The 21853-nt window shown below is 48.4% G+C and overlaps 1 protein-coding gene across 1 annotated transcript in view; it reads right to left on the minus strand.

The window, feature by feature from the left end:
- MMP17 (matrix metallopeptidase 17) overlaps positions 1 to 21853 on the minus strand; it is a 165641-nt gene that overhangs the window by 33195 nt on the left and 110593 nt on the right. Inside the window, exons 2-3 of the mRNA XM_083476457.1 lie at positions 18844 to 18976; positions 5793 to 5919 (exon numbers count right to left, since the gene is read on the minus strand). Of these exons, the coding sequence (XP_083332583.1) occupies positions 5793 to 5919; positions 18844 to 18976 (260 nt within the window). The remainder of the gene's footprint in view (positions 1 to 5792; positions 5920 to 18843; positions 18977 to 21853) is intronic.

Here is a 21853-nt window from a genome sequence, read left to right on the forward strand (position 1 = left end):
CTGCGGGACCTCCCGCAGGGCTGCCTAGGCTGCGGATGTCTTCCTGAAGCCTGGAGAGCGAGAGGGGTCGGTGCGCACCGACCCCTCTCGCTCTCCAAGCTTCAGCAAAAGCCTGCATTCGCCCCATAGGACGCACACACATTTCCCCTTCATTTTTGGAGGGGAAAAAGTGCGTCCTATAGGGCGAAAAATATGGTATATCCATTTGGGGCACTTGTCCAGCAACTTCTGGGGACGCAGCTGGTGCTGTGGTCCAAACCACTGAGCCTCCTGGGCTTGTTGATCAGAAGGTTGGCGGTTCGAATTCCTTCGATTCCCATTGCTCTGTCCCAGTTCCCGCCAACCTAGCAGTTCGAAAGCACACCAGTGCAAGTAGATAAATAGGTACTGCTACGGTGGGAAAGTAAACGGCGTTTCCATGCACTTTGGTTTCTGTCACGGTGTTCTGTTGCGACAGAAGTGGTTTAGTCATGCTGGCCACATGACCCGGAAAGCTGTCTGTGGACAAATGCTGGCTCCCTCAGCCTGAAGCGAGATGAGCGTCACAACCCCATAGTCTCCTTTCACTGGGCTTAACAGTCCAGGGGTCCTTTATCTACCTTTTACCTTATAAGCAACTTTAGCTCACTCTTGTCTGCTCACTTTCCCTCAGCAAGCCCCCACTTGCTTTTTTGGGGGGCGGAGTTGTTTTGGAAATATCTCACCCCCCAAAAAAGTCTTTGGGCTTTCTGGGGATTTTTTCAACAGTTTTCTTTAAAAATTCGCATGGACGCCATTTTGACAGTGCGATTCCGGACGTGTCTGGGGAATCCCAGACATATGGCAGCTTAAGGGTTAATTCTGTTAAAGTCACCTAGCCAAGAAGAGGATGGGTAGAGGTGTTGCTTAGCAACCAGCATGATCTTAGCTGAGGTAGCACATGCTCTCTGATTGGCTGTGTAGTTCTGAGACGTTTCCTGTATGTTTCGTTGAATGTCCTGTACTTTTAAGGTGCGACTTTTGCTGTTCTCCTTAAATCATATACTGTTTTTGTTCAGTTTCCACAGTAAAATGTTACCAAGATTTCTTTTCTCTCTGGACTCTCTGGTCTCCATTATTTAAGGAACTTTGCCAACATGCCAGCCATTGGTTTTACCTATCACTGGCTCTTTCTGGATCCACTTGCTTCTTCTCTTTGGCTATTGCCCTACAAGTCCCAATGGGCTTGCCAAGCACAACTGCATTTTGTAGTAGCTTCACATGTAGCAGGAAGCAGCAACTGAACCACAGCTCCCTCCTCTGTGTGCGTGCGTGCGTGTGTGATTTGTTCCACAGTTAACACAATAGAAAGCAATTAATATTAGCATTAATATTCTCCCTGCCCCCCTGCCTAGTAATGCAAGCTGTCTCCCGGGTGTGTGTGTGTGTGTGTGTGTGTGTGAGCGCTGTTGCTCCTTATTGTGACTCAGCAACCCTCCACCCGCTCTTTGCTGTAAGCCTAACTGGCATTTGAAAGCCGGCTGAGAGCCAAGCCGTCTGCGGGGATTGTTTTGGCTTCAAAAGACCACGCAGAGTCGATGACTTGAAAAAACACAGAGCTCTTCCTTTCATTGAGATTGACAGCAGCCGGGTTGAATCGCTGTGTGGGGACGCTGAGTCAGCTCACAGGCCTGGCGTCCCACTTGCTCCTACGATTGCTGAGTCAGCTTGCCAGTCTGGGTATCACCAAGTCCCCGCTCGCTTCTCTGAGCAACGAAATATGACAGGCAGGGTTATGCCTGAGCAATTTCATGAGAAAGGAGAGAAATCTTTTCTCCTGCCCTCTCTGCCTCCAGCATATTGACTTCCCTGCTGATCAAGGACCATCTTCCTTTTCTAAGCCCTGCTCCTAGGAAATCAACCACCACACATCTCTTTGTGTGGGATGCTTTGTTAAAATGCTGTTTAGAGCGAGCGGCTAGATCAGGGGTCTGCAGCCCGCGGCTCCGGAGCCGCATGTGGCTCTTTTACACCTTTGCCGCGGCTCCGGTGCGGATACTAGTGAGGGGAAGAGGTGCATTGTGCACCCCGACACTCCCCACTGTGACAGGCGCTGTACTGGCTGTGACGTCGCATGGGGGTGGTGCATGCGTTAGTCATGCACCGTCCCAACATCACCTTCCCGCCCGCCCGCCCGCCCGCTACATTGTAAGGGGCATGTACGCTGGTCACTGCATTGAAAGGGGGCATGTACGCTGGTCACTGTTTTGAAGGGGAGTGAAGAACACACACACACAAAAAAAAGGTAACGTGTTAATTTAACGTTTATTTCTATGAGGAGGAGTAATTCTGAGGGGTCAAACAAAGAAATAATAAAAAAGTGACAAAAAAGTTATTTTTATAATGGCGAGTTTTGCGGCTCCCAGTTTTTTTTTTCCTTTGGAAATGGGTCCAAGTGGCTCTTTTTGTCTTAAAGGTTGCAGACCCCTGGGCTAGATCAAAGTGATTGTGTTCTGGGGCTCAGCGTCCTCTCCAGGGTCTTTGCAAAGGTGGTGAAAGGTCTGGGCTGCTCCAGACTGATTTTTTATCTTCCACAGGTGTGTTCTGCAACATGCCATTGATGCAGTGATAGTGAAATACAGTGGTACCTCGGGTCAAGTACTTAATTCATTCTGGAGGTCCGTTCTGAACCTGAAACTGTTCTTAACCTGAGGTACCACTTTAGCTAATGGGGTCTCCCGCTGTCGCCGCGCGATTTCTGTTCTCATCCTGAAGCAAAGTTCTTAACCCAAGGTACTATTTCTGGGTTAGCGGAGTCTGTAACGTCTGTAACCTGAAGCATCTGTAACCCGAGGTACCACTGTAGTGGCAGATTTATACTGGACATAGTTTGTACATTGGCCATATCCACACCATACACGAAAACAGCAATGATACCACTTTAAACAGCCATGGCTTCCTGCAAAGAATTATGGGAGGTGTAGTTTGTTCAGGGTGCTGAGAGTAATTAGGAAACCCCTATTTCCCTCACACAGGAACAATTCCCAGAGTTCCTTGGATGTTAGACCACACTGGGAATTGTAGCTCTGTGGAAATGTAGCTCTGTAGCTCTCTGCAAAATGAATAAAATCAACGGTTTAAAGAATACATTCTAAGTATAGATTAAAATAGGCATCACTTTTATTATACAGTGGCACCTTGGTTCTTGAATGCCTTGTGACTCAAATGTTTTGGCTCCCAAACGCCGCAAACCTGGAAGTGAGTTTTCCGGTTTGCGAACATTTTTTGGAAGCCGAACGTCCGACGCGGCTTCCGATTGAGTGCAGGAAGTTCCTGCAGCCAATCGGAAGCCGTGCCTTGGTTTTCAAACATTTTCGGAAGTTGAACGGACTTCCGGAACGGATTCCGTTCGAGAACCAAGGTACGACGGTACTGGGTATCCGGTATATTCTGTTCACATTTAACCATTATATGATTATACAGTGGTGCCTCGCAAGACGAAATTAATCCGTTCCGCGAGTCTCTTCGTCTAGCGGTTTTTTCGTCTTGCGAAGCAACCCTATTAGCGGCTTAGCGCTATTAGCGGTTTAGCGGCTATTAAAGGCTTAGTGGCTATTAAAGGATTAGCGGATTAGCGGATAAAAGGCTATTAGCGGCTTAGCGGCTTAGAAAAAGGGGGGGGGAAGCGGGGAAAAATCGGAACACTCGCAAGACGTTTTCATCTTGCAAAGCAAGCCCATAGGGAAAATTGTCTTGCGAAGCAGCTCAAAAACGGAAAACCCTTTCGTCTAGCAGGTTTTCCGTCTTGTGAGGCATTCGTCTTGCGGGGCACCACTGTATTTTGGTTACTGATTTTATACAGTCCTTTAAAAAAAAAGGTGAAAAATACACATCAACTTTACACTCTGCCTGAACAGAAAGGTTTTAAGGAGGCACTGAAAAAAATAGAGGGAAGGCACCTGCCTAAAGTCAATGGGTGCAGGAGACGCCACACTAAAAGATTGGTCCCTTAAAAGTGCAGAATAAATATTATTTGGTACTTGTTTTAAAATTGCCAGTTCCACAGTTCTAAATGCCTGAATGGGTAGATGGCCCCATGTTGTTCAGTGCAAAGGAGAACAGAAGACTCAGGAATATACCACTGGACAACATAAAGGAATACTCACTGAGGCCTGTTTATTTTTTATTACAAGCTGGGAATCCCTGTACGATTTCTGTCGGGCTTTGTGTTCACCAACACCTGATTTTTGCAAGTGGCAGCAGGGGGCGCTCTTGCCACACAGAGGTCCCAGAACTAAAGCGCATGAGCTGCAGTGCTTGGAGTTCCAGCCTGCCTTTTCCCCTGGGGACAGCAGAGCTCCAACTACTGCGGTTGTTAAAAATCCAAACAACAGAATAAATCAAACGCAAACCCCCACATTTATCTACTTTCCACTTGATCTCGGTTCAACCTGTTGAGGACTCTGGTAACGATGTTCTTCCCCAGCACAGGAGGACCATTAAGCCGAATATCTCTCCTGAAAGCAGCCAAGCGCTCCTGCAAGATAAAGCTGTCACGATGGCCGCCACCAACTGCTTGGGAACCCCAGTGGGGAGGGTGCCATTGTGACCATGTCTGGCTCGTGGGCTTCTGAGAAGCAATAGTATACAACTTTAAGCAATTGTGGCTTCCCCTAAAGAATTCTGAGAACTGTACTTTGCTAAGGGAGTTGTTAAGAGACCCCAATTTCCCTCACACAGCTACAATTTCCACAGTGGTTTACCTATCAATTGTTTTTCCCAAGGAACTCTGGGAATTGTAGCTCTGTGAGGGGAATAAATGTCTCCTAACAACTCGCAGCTCCTTCGCAAATAGAAGGGGAAGAAATGGAGACAGTGAGATATTTTACTTTCTTGGGCTCCGTGATCACTGCAGACGATGACAGAGGTCATGAAATTAAAAGACGCTTGCTTCTTGGGAGAAAAGCGATGACAAACCTAGACAGCATCTTAAAAAGCAGAGACATCACCTTGCCAACAAAGGTCCATATAGTTAAAGCTATGGTTTTCCCAGTAGTGATATATGGAAGTGAGAGTTGGACCATAAAGGAGGCTGATGGCCAAAGAATTTATGCTTTTGAATTATGGTGCTGGAGGAGACTCTTGAGAGTCCCATGGACTGCAAGAAGATCAAACCTCTCCATTCTGAAGGAAATCAGCCCTGAGTGCTCACTGGAAGGACAGATCCTGAAGCTGAGGCTCCAATACTTTGGCCACCTCATGAGAAGAGAAGACTCCCTGGAAAAGACCCTGATGTTGGGAAAGATTGAGGGCACAAGGAGAAGGGGATGACAGAGGATGAGATGGTTGGACAGTGTTCTCAAAGCTACCAGCATGAGTTTGACCAAACTGTGGGAGGCAGTGGAAGACAGGAGTGCCTGGCATGCTCTGGTCCATGGGGTCATGAAGAGTCGGGCACGACTAAACAACAACAACAACAACAACAACTCACAGCTTCCTTAGCAAAGCACAGTTCCCAGAATTCTTTGGGGAAAGCCACAATGGTTTAAATTGGTATGATACTGCTTTAAATGTGTAACTGCAAAGTTGGCCACCATCTAACGTCCCCCGGCAACAAATCGGAATGCGTGCTCAGCAAATACCGAACCTCCCTGCAGGCTTTTTTTTGGGCAACAAACGAACAGGGATGAATGTTCCACAGACAGGCTACCTTGAAGTGCCCTCTGATCAGCAGTGGCCCCATTCAAGCACGCAAATAATCACGGACGGCTGAATCAGCCCTTGAGCCATTCCTCCCCACCGGCACTGCAAGTGCAAAAGATTTAACAGCCAACCTCCAAGATAAGTTCCTTTTGTTCCACTTGGTTGCTGACTGAGCATGCCTTTTCCTCCTTGCCTCCGATTCAGCGAGATCAGGGAGAGAGCACCGAGGTGTCTTCATCAATTTCAGCGTGGCTTCATCTATATTTCAAAAGAGAAAAGTCACTCAGGCAGGGGAGATGGGGAGAGTTTCTGCCTTGAAACAGCAACATCAACAGTGTATTTCCATAACAGCCATTTCAGATATGAAACATACCTCCCCACCATGCACTATAGGCAAAGGTAAAGGGACCCCTGACCATTAGGTCCAGTCATGGCCAACTCTGGGGTTGCGGTGCTCATTTCGCTTTATTGGCCGAGGGAGCCGGCGTACAGCTTCTGGGTCATGTGGCCAGCATGATTAAGCCGCTTCTGGCAAACCAGAGCAGCGCACGGAATAGGCGGTACCTATTTATCTACTTGCACTTTGATGTGCTTTCGAACTGCTAGCTTGGCAGGAGCTGGGACCGAGCAATGGAAGCTCACCCCGTCGTGGGGATTCAAACCGCCGACCTTCTGATTGGCAAGTCCTAGGCTCTGTGGTTTAACCCACAGCGCCACCCGCGTCCCTGCCATGCACTATACAAAGCAGCTAATATAGGAACGTGGTAAATACCCACTGATTCATGTAGCTCACTATTCCCTGCACTGGTTGGCAGCATTTCTCTCCAGGATTTCAGACAGGATTCTTTCATAGCCTGACCTGGAGATGCTGGGGACTGAACAGATGTCCTGGTGCAGAGCCATAGTTTTCCCCGAACAGAGAAAACACATGTCTGAATTTGCATATACCCTACTGTAGATGCAACCAAAGTATTTCAGAACTGTTTGCTCTGGTTGCTAATAAGATATCATCTCCTAAAGCAGCCTGGAGGAGTGTTGTCTAGCAATAAATATAATATGCAGAAAAACAGCACTATTCAGAAGTATGCAAACCCCCCTGAGTAAATCCATAATATAACTTGTGTTTGGTATTCATCTGCTGCTCTTTTCTTTTCCTCCTGTTAAGCGAGTTCTTAAGACTATTTTATTTGAGTGTGTATTTTTTATTAAAAAAGAGCCTGTGTTTATTATTATTATTCACATGCCCAGGTGCCGATACCCCCCTCCCCTTCCCACCCCCGGAAGCCAGACAACACATCAGGTAAGACGCAGGACAACATACTTGGGATTAAAACGGCCACAGCTTTCTTAATTTCAAATGTAGGAAAACCTTGGCTTAGGCATTGGGCATGTATCCTTCTCAGCTCCCTTGCTGGGGGTCTGAGGCAAGACAGGGTCAGTTGGTGATATGGGGATACTATCACAGCATTCACACAGCTGGCCCCCAATCTGTTAAGTTGTGGGTAGACATATCAGACGACACAGCGATTCTTCAAACAGCTCTTGTTTATTCAGAGGCCAGAACAGAACTAAACTGAGGGGTTCAGTCAGCCTGCTTATATAGAGCTCCAGTCAGGGGCGCCGACTTATAAAAAATATTGGGGGGGCCCATACCGGGGTCCTGCCGCTGGTTCGCTCGGGTAGCCGGGAGAACACAGTTCGAGGTGGCGGTGTTGGGGAGAGACCCTCGCTCAGGGCGCCACTAGACTTGGCGGCCGGCGGCCTATCTGGGGGGTTTTGGAGCGTATTTCGGCGGAGCGATTGGGGAGGAGGGGGCTTGTTGCCGGATTCTTCAGCTGAGCCAGAGATCCGCTGCTGGGGGTCCCTGGGCCGAGTTGTGAGCACGGCCTGCTGAAGGGAGATCCAGCCGATTGCGCGACGGGGACGGCCGGGGCTCTCCGGCTAGGGCGCGCGGCTGGCTGGCTGGCGAGGGAGCAGGTGGGGAGGAGGCGGGGGTCCTCACTCTCTTAGGAAACGCACCCGTGCGCCCGATTGCCACGAAGTCCGAAGGGTGCGTGTGTGGAATTAAAAAGCAAAAACAAGATACGGGCAGGGCAGGCAAAGAGTTTTCTGCAAGAGGATGGAGGGTAGGTTGAAGAGAAAATCACTCAGGATGAGACAGTCAAATCAGCCATGATAAAATGGGCTCAGGATATTGGGTATAACATCATGTTTGAGGACTGGGAAAGGTTATGGACCACCGGAATGAAATTCACAGCATGTAATGCCTTGAAGGAAAATATTATGAAAATGATTTATAGGTGGTACATGACCCCAGTCAAGCTTGCAAAAATATATCACCTGTCTGATAATAAATGTTGGAAATGTAAGGAGGCTGAAGGGACATTCTTTCACCTCTGGTGGACTTTTCCAAAAGTGAAGGCCTTCTGGGAAATGATCTATAATGAGTTAAAAAAGGTATTTAAGTATACCTTTCCCAAGAAACCAGAGGCCTTCCTCATGGGCATTGTTGGCCAGAAAGTGTTAAAGAAGGATAGAACTTTCTTTATGTATGCAACTACAGCAGCAAGAATACTTATCGCAAAATATTGGAAGACACAAGATTTGCCCACACTGGAAGAGTGGCAGACGCAATTGATGGACTACATGGAACTGGCTGAAATGACTGGCAGAATCCGAGATTTGGGAGAAGAAACAACGGAAGAGGACTGGAAAAAATTTAAGGACTATTTACAAAAACAATATAAGTTGTATGAATGTTAAAAATTTACACGATTCGGAAACTATAGCTTCAGCAATTAGATTTGGGAAACAGGAAATTATATTTTAAGTAAGAAAAGGTCAAAATCTAAGGTAATACTATGTTTAATTTAAGATATAAGTAACTGATGAAAAGTATGTTAAATTTAGAGGTATAGTATTTGAAAAGTACAAAATAAGGTACGAAACAAGGTAATAATTTGCTGATATCTTTATTATAAAGAATGCAGGGTAAGGGAGATGCGAGGAAGTCCAGTTAGTTATATAAAAAATGTGTTGAATGGTTGGTTTTCTTTTTTTCTTTTTCTTTTTTTCTTTTTCTTGTTCTTTTACTTTTTTCTTCAGTGTATGTTTCTAACTTTGTATTTGAAAACTTAATAAAATATTTATAAAAAAAGAAGAAGAGAAAATCCTTTCGCTTTTCTGGGGCGCAGGGAAGTCTCAGAGCCGGAGGTTGGGGAAGGGACCCCCTTTGCTCTGCCCTCTTCTCCCGTCTTAGATTCGCATGCGGGTCCCCGCCCGAGCTTGCCTGGCCACCGGGCCACACAAGGGCCGCGCTCTACGCGGCGCACCTTGCTAGCCGCGCAGCTGTCCTCCGCGGCTGTGGAGCGGCCCTGCGCCAGTGCCCAGCCCCTCTGGGCGCCCGCTGCGCTGCCAATGACAAGCGGGCGATGTCGCGGGCGGGGAAGGCGTCACTTTCTTTCCCGATCCTTCATCCTCCCAGTCTTCCAGCCCTTTTTTGGGTTGGAAGCTCGTCTCGTTCGCCCTTCTCCTTTCTTCACCCTGCGCGCAATTTTCCTCCCTCGTCTCCCTCCCCATTTCTCCTTCCTTCCTTCCTTCCTTCCTTCCTTCCTTCCTTCCTTCCTTCCTTCCTTCCTTCCTGACGGGCTTGGGCTCAGGCTCGGGCTCGGGCTTCGGGTAGGGCTCAGGCTCAGGCTCAGGCTCGGGCTCGGGCAGCCACAGCGTCGGCGGTGTTGGCGATCGGCGGCGCGGGGGGATGGCCCTCCCGGGGGAGCCGGCGCTGCTCAATGGGGTTGCCAAGGAGACAGGCCGGCCGCCCCCCTCCCCCGGCCCGGCGCCCCCCGCCGCGCCGGTGCCCGTTATCGAGCTGGTGCGCGCCGGGCGCCCTATAAAAGCCGCGGACGCGCCCACCGCCGCCCGAGATTATTGGGGGGGCTGAGCCCCCCCAAACGAATTTTTGAGGGGGCTCGGGCCCCCTCAAGCCCCATGGAGTCGGCGCCTAAGGCTCCAGTACCATGTAACTGTAACAATTTCCTAAAACTATCCAATCGCTGAACGTCACTTTCGATCCCTTATTTGCATAACTATTTACAGTATCCCCCTGCTGGCCCAGGGGGAGAACTTCAGTACATAACACAATCCATGTTGCTGAGGGGAGTTCTATGACCCACCACCATATTCTTGTGGTCTGAGACACCCCTCAATGCCCCCTTTAATGGGGTCCCTGGTATCACCGCCGCAGGTGGGGTGTGTCACCACACCACCCCTTCTATCGATTGATGGACTAGACTGGATTCCATCCAAGGCCTAAAACCGCCAAAGGTGTGATCATTGCTACGGGAAAGGCAAAACCTGCAGAGCAGGGCAAATTCCTTCCTGGCTCTGAAAAACAGCAACCATCATCCGACTGCAGCAACATTCATGGACCTGGAAAGGAGAAGGTTAGCCTGTAAAGAAAGAAACCATTAGAGGGAGGGCTGGGTGGGTGACGCTCTGAGGCTGCTGTGCTGCCAGTGTTGGCTCCGACCTCCTTTTAAATCTAAGGAGTGGACCAGAGTGAAGCCTGTGCTTCCACGGTCCTCTCCTTTAGCTCAGCCCCCTGGCCTGCTGCGGATTGGCTGATTCAAATATGGAGGTTCGGCGGGAACACATAGGCCTTTGCCTAGATGAAATATACTCAGAGTCGCAAAGTGATTTCATGCTCTTTATTCAGCTCATAGTGGTGAGGAGGAATGAATGAAAGTCCGCTCAAAGTATCTGCTTTATATACATTATTTACACAATGGGCTGCACATGATTGGTTAATTCTGGAATTCTACTGTAAGCCAATCAGGTTGTGGATTCACTTATATCTGGAACATGATTGGGTAGTTCCTGCCAACCAATCATACTGCTGCATTTTTCTTGGACCAATCAGACTGCTGCATTCTGAATCCTATTGTTCTGGGACCAATCAGACTGCTGCAATTTGGATCCTATTGTTCTAGGACCAATCAGACTGATGCAATTTGGATCCTATTGTTCTAGGACCAATCAGACTGCTGCAGTTTGGATCCTTTTCAACTCAGTACATAACACTAGAGATCAGAGCAATGGCCCAACAGCATGGCGTGGTTTCGGGTGGGTGGCGGGGCTGCGTGCTGGGCCGCAAAACGTCGCCCACCGCCGGAGACACGGCGAGCATCCATTATCAAATTTGTATACCGCCCTTCCCCTGAAGATCTCAGGGAAGCTCACAGCATAAAAATACAAGATAATACAGGTATACAAGGTCCAGTATACCTGAAGGAGCATCTCCACCTCCATTGTTCTACCTGGACACTGAGGTCCAGCACCGAGGGCCTTCTGGCAGTTCCCTCACTGCGAGAAGCCAAGTTACAGGGAACCAGGCAGAGGGCCTTCTCGGTAGTGGCGCCTTCCCTGTGGAACGCCCTCCCACCAGATGTCAAAGAGAACAACAACTACCAGACTTTTAGAAGACATCTGAAGGCAGCCCTGTTTAGGGAAGCTTTTAATGTTTGATGTATCACAGTATTTTAATATTCTTTTGGAAGCCACCCAGAGTGGCTGGGGAAACCCAGCCAGATGGGCGGGGTATTAATAATAATAATAATAATAATAATAATAATAATAATAATAATAATAATAATAATAATAAACACAAAATACATAATGGAAAAGGAATGAAAACAGACCAAAACAATAACCCCCTTCCCTGCTCTCCCGCCTCCCACAAACACAATTACAGTAAAAGGAAATAGGATGTTAATCAGCCAAAGGCTTGGTTGGTTGAAGAGGAATGTTTTCGCCAGGCACTAAAAGGTATTTAAAGAAGGCACCAGGCGAGTCTCCTGAGGGAAAGCATTCCACAAATGGGGATCCACTGCAGAAAAATCTTGCGGACCTCTCACGGAGGAGGCACATGAAGAATTATATATCTGCTGATATATAGAGGTTTTTTTAATGACATTGTTTGCTGTAATTGTTAGGATCATTTTTCATTTGTATGGTTCATAAGCAGCTTTAAGTATGATTTATCATTGAAAGGCAGCGTATTGATGCAGAATCGATCAGTCTTTGCTCCAACAGGAAAGCGAACATATCCAAGATTTATTTCTGATACCCCAGACCATGGCTTGAAGAATGGTCTAAACTGGCCCATTAGAAAGCTGTCGTCCCCCACCCCCCGCAGTCATCGCAGACTCCTGACTCATTATGCATTTATAAATGATATAATTACTGCCTGAAAAATGACTCAGAAATATGCAATTTCATAACATCAGAACTCGTGGACATTCAATGGAGCTTAATGTTAATAGATTCAGGAACAGATGAAAGGAAGGACTTCATCCATGGAGGAGAGGGCCTTCTAGGGTTACTGGCCATGATGGTTAGGATATCTCTCCACAGTTGGGAGGCAGCAATGAATGCTGACCCAGCAAGCTAGTCTCATGTTCTTAAGGACTGGGAGATCTTTCCTACCTCTGCCTCTGAATACCAGTCAGTGAGAACCATGAGGAGGGCAGGCTTTTCGTAGGCATCTGATCGGCCACTGTGAGATCAGTATACAGGTAGACCTTTGGTCTCATTCAGGAGGGTGCTTCTTATGCTATACCTGAAGGAGCATCTCCACCCCCATCGTTCAGCCTGGATACTGAGGTCCAGCTCTGACAGCCTTCTGGCGGTTCCCTCACTGTGAGGTTACAGTGAACCAGGCAGAGGGTCTTCTCGGTGGTGGCACCTGCCCTGTGGAATGCCCTCCCGTCAGATGTCAAGGAAACAAACAACTATCTGACTTTTAGAAGACCTCTGAAAGGTCCCTCTGTTTAGGGAAGTTTTTAATGTATGATGTTTTATCATGTTTTTAATATTCTGTTGGGGGCCACCCAGAGTGGCTGGGGGAATGAATTAATAAATAATAATTATTATTATTATTATTATTATTATTATTATTATTATTACACTCTTTTTCTTTACATAAAGTCAATAATAATAATAATAATAATAATAATAATAATAATAATTTATTTATCTGGCTGAGTTTTCCCAGCCACTCTGGGCGGCTCCCAATCAAGTGTTAAAAACAGTACAGCATTAAATATTAAAAACTTCCCTGAACAGGGCTGCCTTAAGATGTCTTCTGAATGTCAGGTAGTTGTTTATCTCTTTGACATCTGGGGGGAGGGTGTTCCACAGGGCGGACTCCACTACCGAGAAGGCCCTCTGCCTGGTTCCCTGTAACCTCATTTCTCGCAATGAGGGAACCGCCAGAAGACCCTCAGTGCTGGACTCAATGTCCGGGCTGGATGATGGGGGTGGAGACGCTCCTTCAGGTATACAGGTCCGAGGCCATTTAGGGCTTTATAGGTCAGCACCAACACTTTGAATCGTGCTCGGAAACGTGCTGGGAGCCAATGCAGATCTCTCAGAACCGGTGTTATGTGGTCCCGGCGGCCACTCCCAGTCACCAGTCTAGCTGCCACATTCTGGATTAATTGCAGTTTCCGGGTCACCTTCAAAGGTAGCCCCATGTAGAGCGCGTTGCAGTAGTCCAAGCAGGAGATAACTAGAGCAACCCCCGAAGGTCCACACACAAGATACGTGCAGGGAATTGCTTCGAGTTTCCTCAAAAGGAAAAAACAAAAAACAGGCACGTCATGCCATTTCCAAGCTGCTCTTTAAGAGAGAACAGATTACACGCTCCCCTTTAAATTTAAGTGGCGTGCACTTCCAATTTCAACGAAAGCACGGGCCAACCAATAAAAGCAAACTGTTCCTTCTTTTTGCTCCTGGGCACCTTGGTGCATCCGATAAGACGGGGGAGAAATAATTACATGAATTTAATTAGGAACTGAGAAGGAGAGTCCTGGCGATGTGGCGATAGGGAAGGGGGAGGCGGAGGAAGGGAGGAGGGGAAGCTTGAAGAGCTGTTCAAAAGACAGTGGCTGCTGTTCAAAGCCTGAGTCACACAGAGCTGCCCTAAAAGCGTCTCCGCACTTGGCAAAGAAAGAGGGCATCATAATTAGCAGGTTCCTTCAAGCTTTTTCCAAAACCAGAGGGAGGGGAGCCCCTGGCCCAGGAGCTGCGAGCGGCCCTCACGTCCTCTCTATCCGGCCCTCGGAATTCTCCCCAGGCCCTGCCTTTACAACCCAAATGGGCTTTTGCCTGGCTGCATTGTGTCCTTGAACTGAGGATGCTTCCTGCTCGCCTGGATGGAAGACAGCAAGGTCCGTGAGGTTGTGTGCATAGAAAGTAGCCTACTTAGAACAGTGGTGAAATGTACTCCCTTTTTGCCCCACCCACTTCTGCTTCTGGCTTCTCCCACCAGTGGCATACGACCCACAGAAAGTTGCCCAGAAGGGAATGACTGCTCCCTGCATAAAACGGGGGGCGCCCTTTGCGTGGACGCGCGCAGCCCCTGGATCTGGAGCGGCTCCATCAGCATAGGCTTGGCTTTGCCTTCCCTCACGTGGGATACCTGGAGGTCTCCGCCTACCTCAGTTGTCCAATCCCACCTGGGGGAAGCGTTGCCAAGGAGACCAGGCCAGGTAGGGGAGGGACTACCTGCCCACACAATAGAGGGAGGATCTTACCTGGGAATCCTCACTTGGCTCCAGAGCTTCTCCCACCCTACCCACCCTCAGTTGATGTCTTATTTTGCAGGTTAACTTTTCTTCACAGGTTTTGCAGGTTAACGTTTCTTCACAGGTATGCGGGCGCTGCTACGTTAAGGTCGCTGTTAAAGGGCCGGAAAGGAATTCCCCTGCATTAGCAGGTTTTGCCTTTCCCGTAGCAAAACGTCACAACTTTGGCGGTATCAGGCCTTGGGCGGAATCCTTTTGTCCATCTTCCTCTTGCGGCGGCGATACCAGAGTTCCCCGTTAAAGGGGTTTCTGAAGGGAGGCTTTGACCGTACGCCGAAAGGTTGTCATTGCTCTCTCCTGCGGCGGCGGCGTTACGGGGGTGGCTATCTCTGCTTGAACATATGTTCTCCAGAGCCAGCCCACCCCCCCATTGGATAACCCTGATGCTCCCTAGGTCCCCGGCTGGGGACTGGGGAGGGAGAACGCCCAATGCCTGAGCCAAGGTCTACCCACATTTGAAATTTAATAAAGTTGTGGCCAATTTAATCCCATAGCACGTTGTCTTGAGTCGTTATTCCACATGGGGTGTGTGTGTGCTCAGGATCTGGGGGACTCCGCCTGTCCACGCAATTTTCCTCCCTTGGGGAGGAAAAAAGCTCTCTGTTCCTCTGAAACAGAGAGCCACTTTTTTGGCTGTGGGCAACGTGGAAATCTTGCGTTGAGAAAACTAGCCTTCTGCAAAAAGATGCACAATTTCCTTCATTTCGCTTAGCTGTCACTGGATCTTGGGTTATCGTGGGGAGAGAAGAGGAGCTACCACCAGCAGCTAATAAGTACTCAGGCCTGATGGTGAAAGGTGAAGGGGGTTGTTTATACCTGTGGAATGAATTCTGAAGGACGTTAGCAGTTAGAAAAGGATGCTTTCAGGTAAAGAGGGGGAAAACCAATGGTTTTCCTGGGCTCCCATGGCAGTGAAATGAAACCACCCTTTCAGGAAGACAGCATAACTTGAGTCAAGGGGTCTACTCTGAGTAAAGCTTAGACGGCTACAACCCATTCATATTATTATCTCATGAGACCAGGGCCCTGCGGGATCTGATTTCTTTCTGCAAGACCCTTGTTTTTCCTGGCCTTTGGTTTGGACTCAGTCTGACCCTTATGTTTCTCTCCCCTTATGGTTTTGATCTATGGGCTACTTTTAAAATGAGGCTGCATTTTAAATTGCATTTTAACATGCATTTTAAATTGCCCCCCCCATTATGTTTTTATTGTAATTTTACTGGTGTTAGCTGCCCTTAGCCTGGCTCTGGCTACGGAGGGCGGGGTATAAATAAAATTTATTATTTGTTATCATATTATTATTATTATTATTTGGTAATAACAAGAATGCACAATCTGCCCCCGCTTATGATTTTGTTACAAAGCTGTGGCTTGTCTTTCACCGAGCTCATTTTAGCTGTGCTTAAGGTCTACTTTGATAAAGTCGTTAGCAATCTGCAAAGTAATTATGTGGGGAGGGGTGGGAAAGAAATAAAGCGAAACAGGGGCAGGAGGGTTTTGGGGAGCAGTGAGGAGGAAAAGGCATACGAGATGTCTGGACGGCTCACGTGTTTCAGAGGTGGGAAGACAGGCAGAGACAGAAAGCTCTCCGCATCACATTGCGGAAACCCCCCACCCCACCCCAGAAGCGTGAGACGCTGGCGAAATAATTGCCCGCCTCGGGTTGTCGGCCGCACGGGGCGACGAAACACCTGAGCCATGTAATTACTTCCCCGGGATGGCAGGCGAGACCGTCTGCTTCTCGCACGCAGGGATCCTTCCTCTCCCAGCGGAAGCTGCCAAGAGGCCACAAGAGCAGCTGTGGAATGAAAGGGTGAAGCTTCTGCTTCTGGTTCCCTTCTGGACAGAAGGCAGCAGTGGGGCGGGTGGGTTGGGGGGCAAGCCGCCTGGCCTTGCAAACTCTCCTCCAGCCTTTGCATAACTTTCATTTCATTCGAGTCATTCTGAACATATGTTACCGGTAACAGCCTTTCCTCTTCTGAGGGGACGAGGTGGTGTTTTCCAAGGAATGCCTGCACTGTTAAGCTTGCTCACATCATGGCGTTTCGGTCAGAGTGTCGGACGAGGGGCCTGGGAGAGCAGGGTTCAAATCCCCACTCTGCCATGAAGCTTCCTGGGTGGTGACTTTGAGCCAGTCCCTGCCTCTCTCTCTGTCTCTCTGTCTCTCTCTGCCTAACCTACCTGTAATGGGTATGAGTTACTCGTGCGTACACTGGTGCCTTTCTCGGTTAATTTGTCTTGTTAAACCTTTCTGACTGCACAGCCCCTTCTCATCGTGGCTGCCTCAGTCGCTGGCAGAATCCGTCAGTGGGTGTTTCTTGAACCTCTTCCAACATAAAAGTTGTTTGACACCCAGTCTCCTCCTCCTCTCACTGCGCGGGAGTCTTCTGCGCAGGGAAGGCGTGGGTAGCGGAGGACCTGGGCTTTCCTCACTGATGTCCAGTGAAGAGTCCTGGAGCCCTCTCTCCAATTCCCCCGTCTGCCCCCCTTTATCCCTGGTGTTGCGCTGACTGGCTTCCCCCTCTACTGAGCTGTTTCTCCCCCTGCTGCTGGGTCCTTTGCCAGCATCATCTGGGAGCCTCCCCTTTGCCTCTTGCTGCGATGTCAGTTCCCTGACACTACCTATCAGGGTTGTTGTCAGGATTAAGAGAGAAGGCGGGCGGAGAGAACCACATATGGCACTTTGAGCTCCTCAGATAGAAAGGCAAGATGGAGAAGTGCAATAAAAGAAACACGGTTTGTATCCAAGCTGATTGTAACTCCCCTTTTCATCATTTGCTTCTGCTTTGCAATGGTCTAATAGCAAAAAGACAGTCACGGAACTGAGAAATTGCACACAACAAATGAAATACCATGAAAATCCCCGAAACGAGAAGTAATCGACTAGAAACATTATCTTGTGGAAATAAACTAAAGAATAAAAATCAAAAAGCTTAAGGAAAAAATGAGAAAAACCTAAAATAGAACAAAGCCTTAACGGGATGCCGGATACAAACCTCGTTTCACAGAACTATTCAGTTTCCTCTGAAGGAAATAGAAGAATCATAAACTTTAAATGACCAAAATTAAAAAAAAAGGGTAGAACCCCCCAAAATTCTGAAGTATTAGAATCCTAGCTCAACCTAGGTAAAGCCAAGTGCAGTAATAAAGGATTGAGGACTCAGAAGTACAGTTTCTAACCTTTTTCATAAATTCAGTATTAGAAACTGAATTATTATCCACAAGATAATATTTCTAGTCGATTACTTCTTGTTTCAGGGATTTTCACGGTATTTCATTTGTTTTTTGCAATGGTTTAAGGCAGGGGTCAGCAAACTTTTTCAGCAGGGGGCTGGCTGGTCCACTGTCCCTCAGACCTTGGGGGGACGGCGGGCCAGACTATATTTTGAAGAAAAAAAAAGATGCAAGAGCACCATGAGCCCTGGTGACTGCTTACCTGTGTCTTGCGAGCGGCAGGGGCTGGTGGCAGCGGTGGTGGTGGAGGGATGATGAGCAGCCTGTGAAAGGGGCTACTTAAAATGGCAGCCGCTCGAGCGCTGCTGCTGCTGCTGGCACCAACATGGCCCAGCCCCCTTCCTCCTCTAGGCAGGGCAGGGAGAAGCCAGGAGGAGGGAGGGAGGAGGCGCCACTGCCACTGTGTGAGGGAGAGGGACCGAGAGGGGGAAAAAGCGTGCACTGGCGATCCACGCGGCAATTCCCGGACCGTATGTGGGCCGGATCCAGAAGGCAATTGGGCCTGATTTGGCCGGTGGGCCTTAGTTTGCCTACCCATGGTCTAAGGAGCCTATTGCCAATCTGGCCCCATCCAGATGTTTTGGACCGCAACTCCAACAACCCTAGTCATCACCTTAGTCATCAAACATCTGGAGGGCATCAGGTTGGCAAAGGCCGGACAAACAAACCTGCACCTGAAATCTGAATCTACTGGACAGATTCCCACATTGCTTTCATGTGATGTAAAAGCCGTTTCCAGAACCAAAGTGCTTATTTCTATGTTATTTGCTTCCTGAAACACAACCTTAGTTGCAATTAATGTGGAAATGAGTGCTAAGCTCATTCTGCATGCAAAGGACATGGTCAACCACTAAGCCAGGGTCTGCTAGCGTGGCACCTGGGGCACTCTTGAGGTCTTTATCCGGTGCCCGTGAAGTCTCTGAGCCCCCTGACACACTGCCCCCTTGGGTCCTAAGGTGGTGTAATGGTCACTCCCCCCCTTGCTTGGAAAGCCGAAAGAAGTTGAGAAGAATGATGCTCTTCTGTCAACTCTGTGTGCTTTTCAAGCTCAGATGAATTCTGTTCAGTCTGACTTTTGCCTAGATTCCTTGGAATTGCAATGAGTTCTCTCTCCCTCTCTTTCTTTCTCTCTCTCTTTCTTAGGGAGGTGGGTGGTTTTTATCAAAGGAAGAGGCAGTGAAATGACCAGATGGGGTGGCACTCACAAATACAAATGGGCCCACCAGCATTAAAAAAAAATGGCACCCACTGCATTGAGCTATGTTGGACACAACAAATGTTCTCCTCCCAATTCTCTACTCACCTAGAATCCCAGTGGTTTCAAGGCCCCCAAACTGCTGCATGGCCACAATGGCTTTGGTGAGCTCTTCCTGTGTCTGCAGTTTTCCTGTGATGGGGTCTGGAGGGGGCAGATAGCCGAATTTTGTCAGCCAGTCCTGTTAAAACCAAAAAAAGGAGAAGGTTGGGAAAAGAAAGAAATGATTCAATACGTCAAAGGGTCTCTTTAGTTGCACCTCACCTAGTCTCTCTCTCTCACACGTACTCTTACATGTTTACACTCGGCTTCCACATTGAATGCCGCATCCCTCGTTAACAAATGGATGTGTCAGAACAGATCTATGTACATTACTTTAAGTAATGGAATCTGATGACCTTCATGCATCCCGGAGCTGACATTTAATTTTCCTAACCAGCTACAAAACACTTTTGATTACATAGACGAGCAGTTATAGGAAACTCGGGGTTGCACTTCCATCTTGTCGCTAAAGGGGTCCGTTATCTCAGTGAGATAACACCGAAGGGGAAGGTGATGTTCCCTTCTCCCACTCCTGCTCTGGGCAAGAGACAGGGGTCTTTCAGAAACCCAGTGAAGGAGAAGATCTACTGCGAAAGTAATGATGCCTAATCCTGAAGGGGCCCCAGCAACCACTTCAGTCCACGTTGCTTAAAAAAATTGCTTTGAAAAGTGCATCATGCATGTATACAACATTTCCCTAAATTGTAAAGGTAAAGGGACCCCTGACCATTAGGTCCAGTCACGAACAACTCCGGGGTTGTGGCACTCATCTCGCTTTATTGGCTGAGGGAGCCGGCGTACAGCTTCCGGGTCATGTGGCCAGCATGACTAAGCCGCTTCTGGCGAACCAGAGCAGCACACGGAAACGCCGTTTACCTTCCCGCCGGAGCGCTACCTATTTATCTACTTGCACTTTGACTTGCTTTTGAACTGCTAGGTGGGCAGGAGCAGGGACCGAACAACAGAAGCTCACCCCGTAATGGGGATTTGAACCAATGACGTTCAGATTGGCAAGTCCTAGGCTCTGTGGTTTAACCCACAGCACCACCCGCGTCCCACATCCTTTCCCTACTTCCTCCTAATTACTCAAAAAGGATAAGGCATAGGAAAGTTTTATTCACACCAGGGACTTTGACATGTGAAACAATCCAGTATAGCAATTTTAATCTAAGTATGAGACGTTGTAGTTTTATATAGTGGTACCTTGGTTTATGAACTCAATCCGTTCCGGAAGTCCGTTCTTAAACCGAAACCATTCTTAAACCGAGGCACACTTTTCCTAATGAGGCCTTCTGCAGCCAGTCCCCTTCCACCGTTCGGATTCCATTCTTAGACCGAGGTAAAGTTCGCAAACCGGGACACTACTTCTGGTTTTGCGGAGTTCGTAAACCGAATCGTTCTTAAACAGGACTGTTCTTAAACCGAGGTACCACTGTACAGTATATATACAGTGATACCTCGGGTTACATACGCTTCAGGTTACAGACTCCGCTAACCCAGAAATATCACCTCGGGTTAAGAACTTTGCTTCAGGATGAGAACAGAAATCGTGCTCCGGCGGCGCGGCTGCAGCAGGAGGCCCCATTAGCTAAAGTGCTGCTTCAGGTTAAGAACAGTTTCAGGTTAAGAATGGACCTCCGGAATGAATTAAGTTCTTAACCCGAGGTACCACTGTATATATCATACACTGTGATGATCTGTCATGGAACAACCCCACTGAAGAAGATAACAGTGGTTACCCAGACCTCATTGCTGGTTGCGAAGCCCCCCCCCCATGACAGTTCAGGCTTCAGGGCCCCCAAACATAGGCACCAACTCTATAGGGCTGAGGTGTTTTCAGCCCCCCCAAGTCTTTTGGGATGGGACTGAGCCCTCCAAATCTTGAGGGGATGAAGGAAACAGAGTGTGGCCTCTTCCACCACCCACTCAGCTCCTTTATTGTGATGGGGTGGCCAGGACTGCCTAGAGAGTCCTGGGGTGTTTCACTGGGGGGGGGGGAAGGGTCCCACAAGGTCTCCTGGAGCAGTGACGAAAGGATGCCCTCCCCCAATGTAGGTCCACCACAGCCGGTGTGGTGCACTTAAGAGAGTTGGATAACAGATTACAAAAAACAAGCAAAACTGGAAAAACGCTCTGTGAAACCCAAACAGAGTCAAAGGGCACATGCACACCCAAGGTTTAAATTCTCTTTTCCCACAAAGGTGAACTCAATGCTACTTACAAAAACAAGCATTAAAAAGTGCAAAAGCAAGAGTAAAAACAACACTAAATGTTGCTCAAATGTGTGTGTGTGTGTGTGTGTGTGTGTGTGTAGAGTCAATTCTACCCCACCCAAAGATAAGCAGAAAATTAAGGTCGAATGACCTGGGTCAGGGGTCAGCAAACTCTTTCAGCAGGGGGCCAGTCCACTGTCCCACGGACCTTGTGGGGAGGCCGGACTATATTTTGGAAAAAAATAATGAACAAATTCCTATGCCCCACAAATAACCCAGAGATTCATTTTAAATAAAAACACACATTCTACTCATGTAAAAACACGCTGATTCCCGGACTGTTCGCAGGCTGGATTTAGAAGGCAATTGGGCCGGATCCAGCCCCCGGGCCTTAGTTTGCCTACCCATGACCTGGGTGAATCAGAAGGTTTTTGCTTGGCACCTAAAAATGAACAGTGATGAAGCCAGGCCCATCTTGCTTGGGAGAGAATTCCACAGATGGGGTGCCACCACTGAGAAGGCCCATTCTCATGTCACTGCCCTCCATACATCCCTTGGGAGGGAGCATATGGAGAATGGCTTCATATGACAACTACAGGGTCTGGGTTGGTTCCTGCGGGGAGAGGAGTTTTGAGATATTGGGGTTAACGACAGGGACAGGGGAACCCACCACCCTCTAGATCAGTGGTTCTCAACCTGTGGGTCCTCAGATGTTGTTGGACTACAACTCCCATCATCTCTGAGCTCTGGCCTTGCTAGCTAGGGGTGATGGGAGTTGTAGTCCAACAACATCTGGGGACCCA

This window comes from Podarcis liolepis (assembly GCF_965112155.1).
Source record: "Podarcis liolepis genome assembly, chromosome: 15".
NCBI lineage: Eukaryota > Metazoa > Chordata > Lepidosauria > Squamata > Lacertidae > Podarcis > Podarcis liolepis.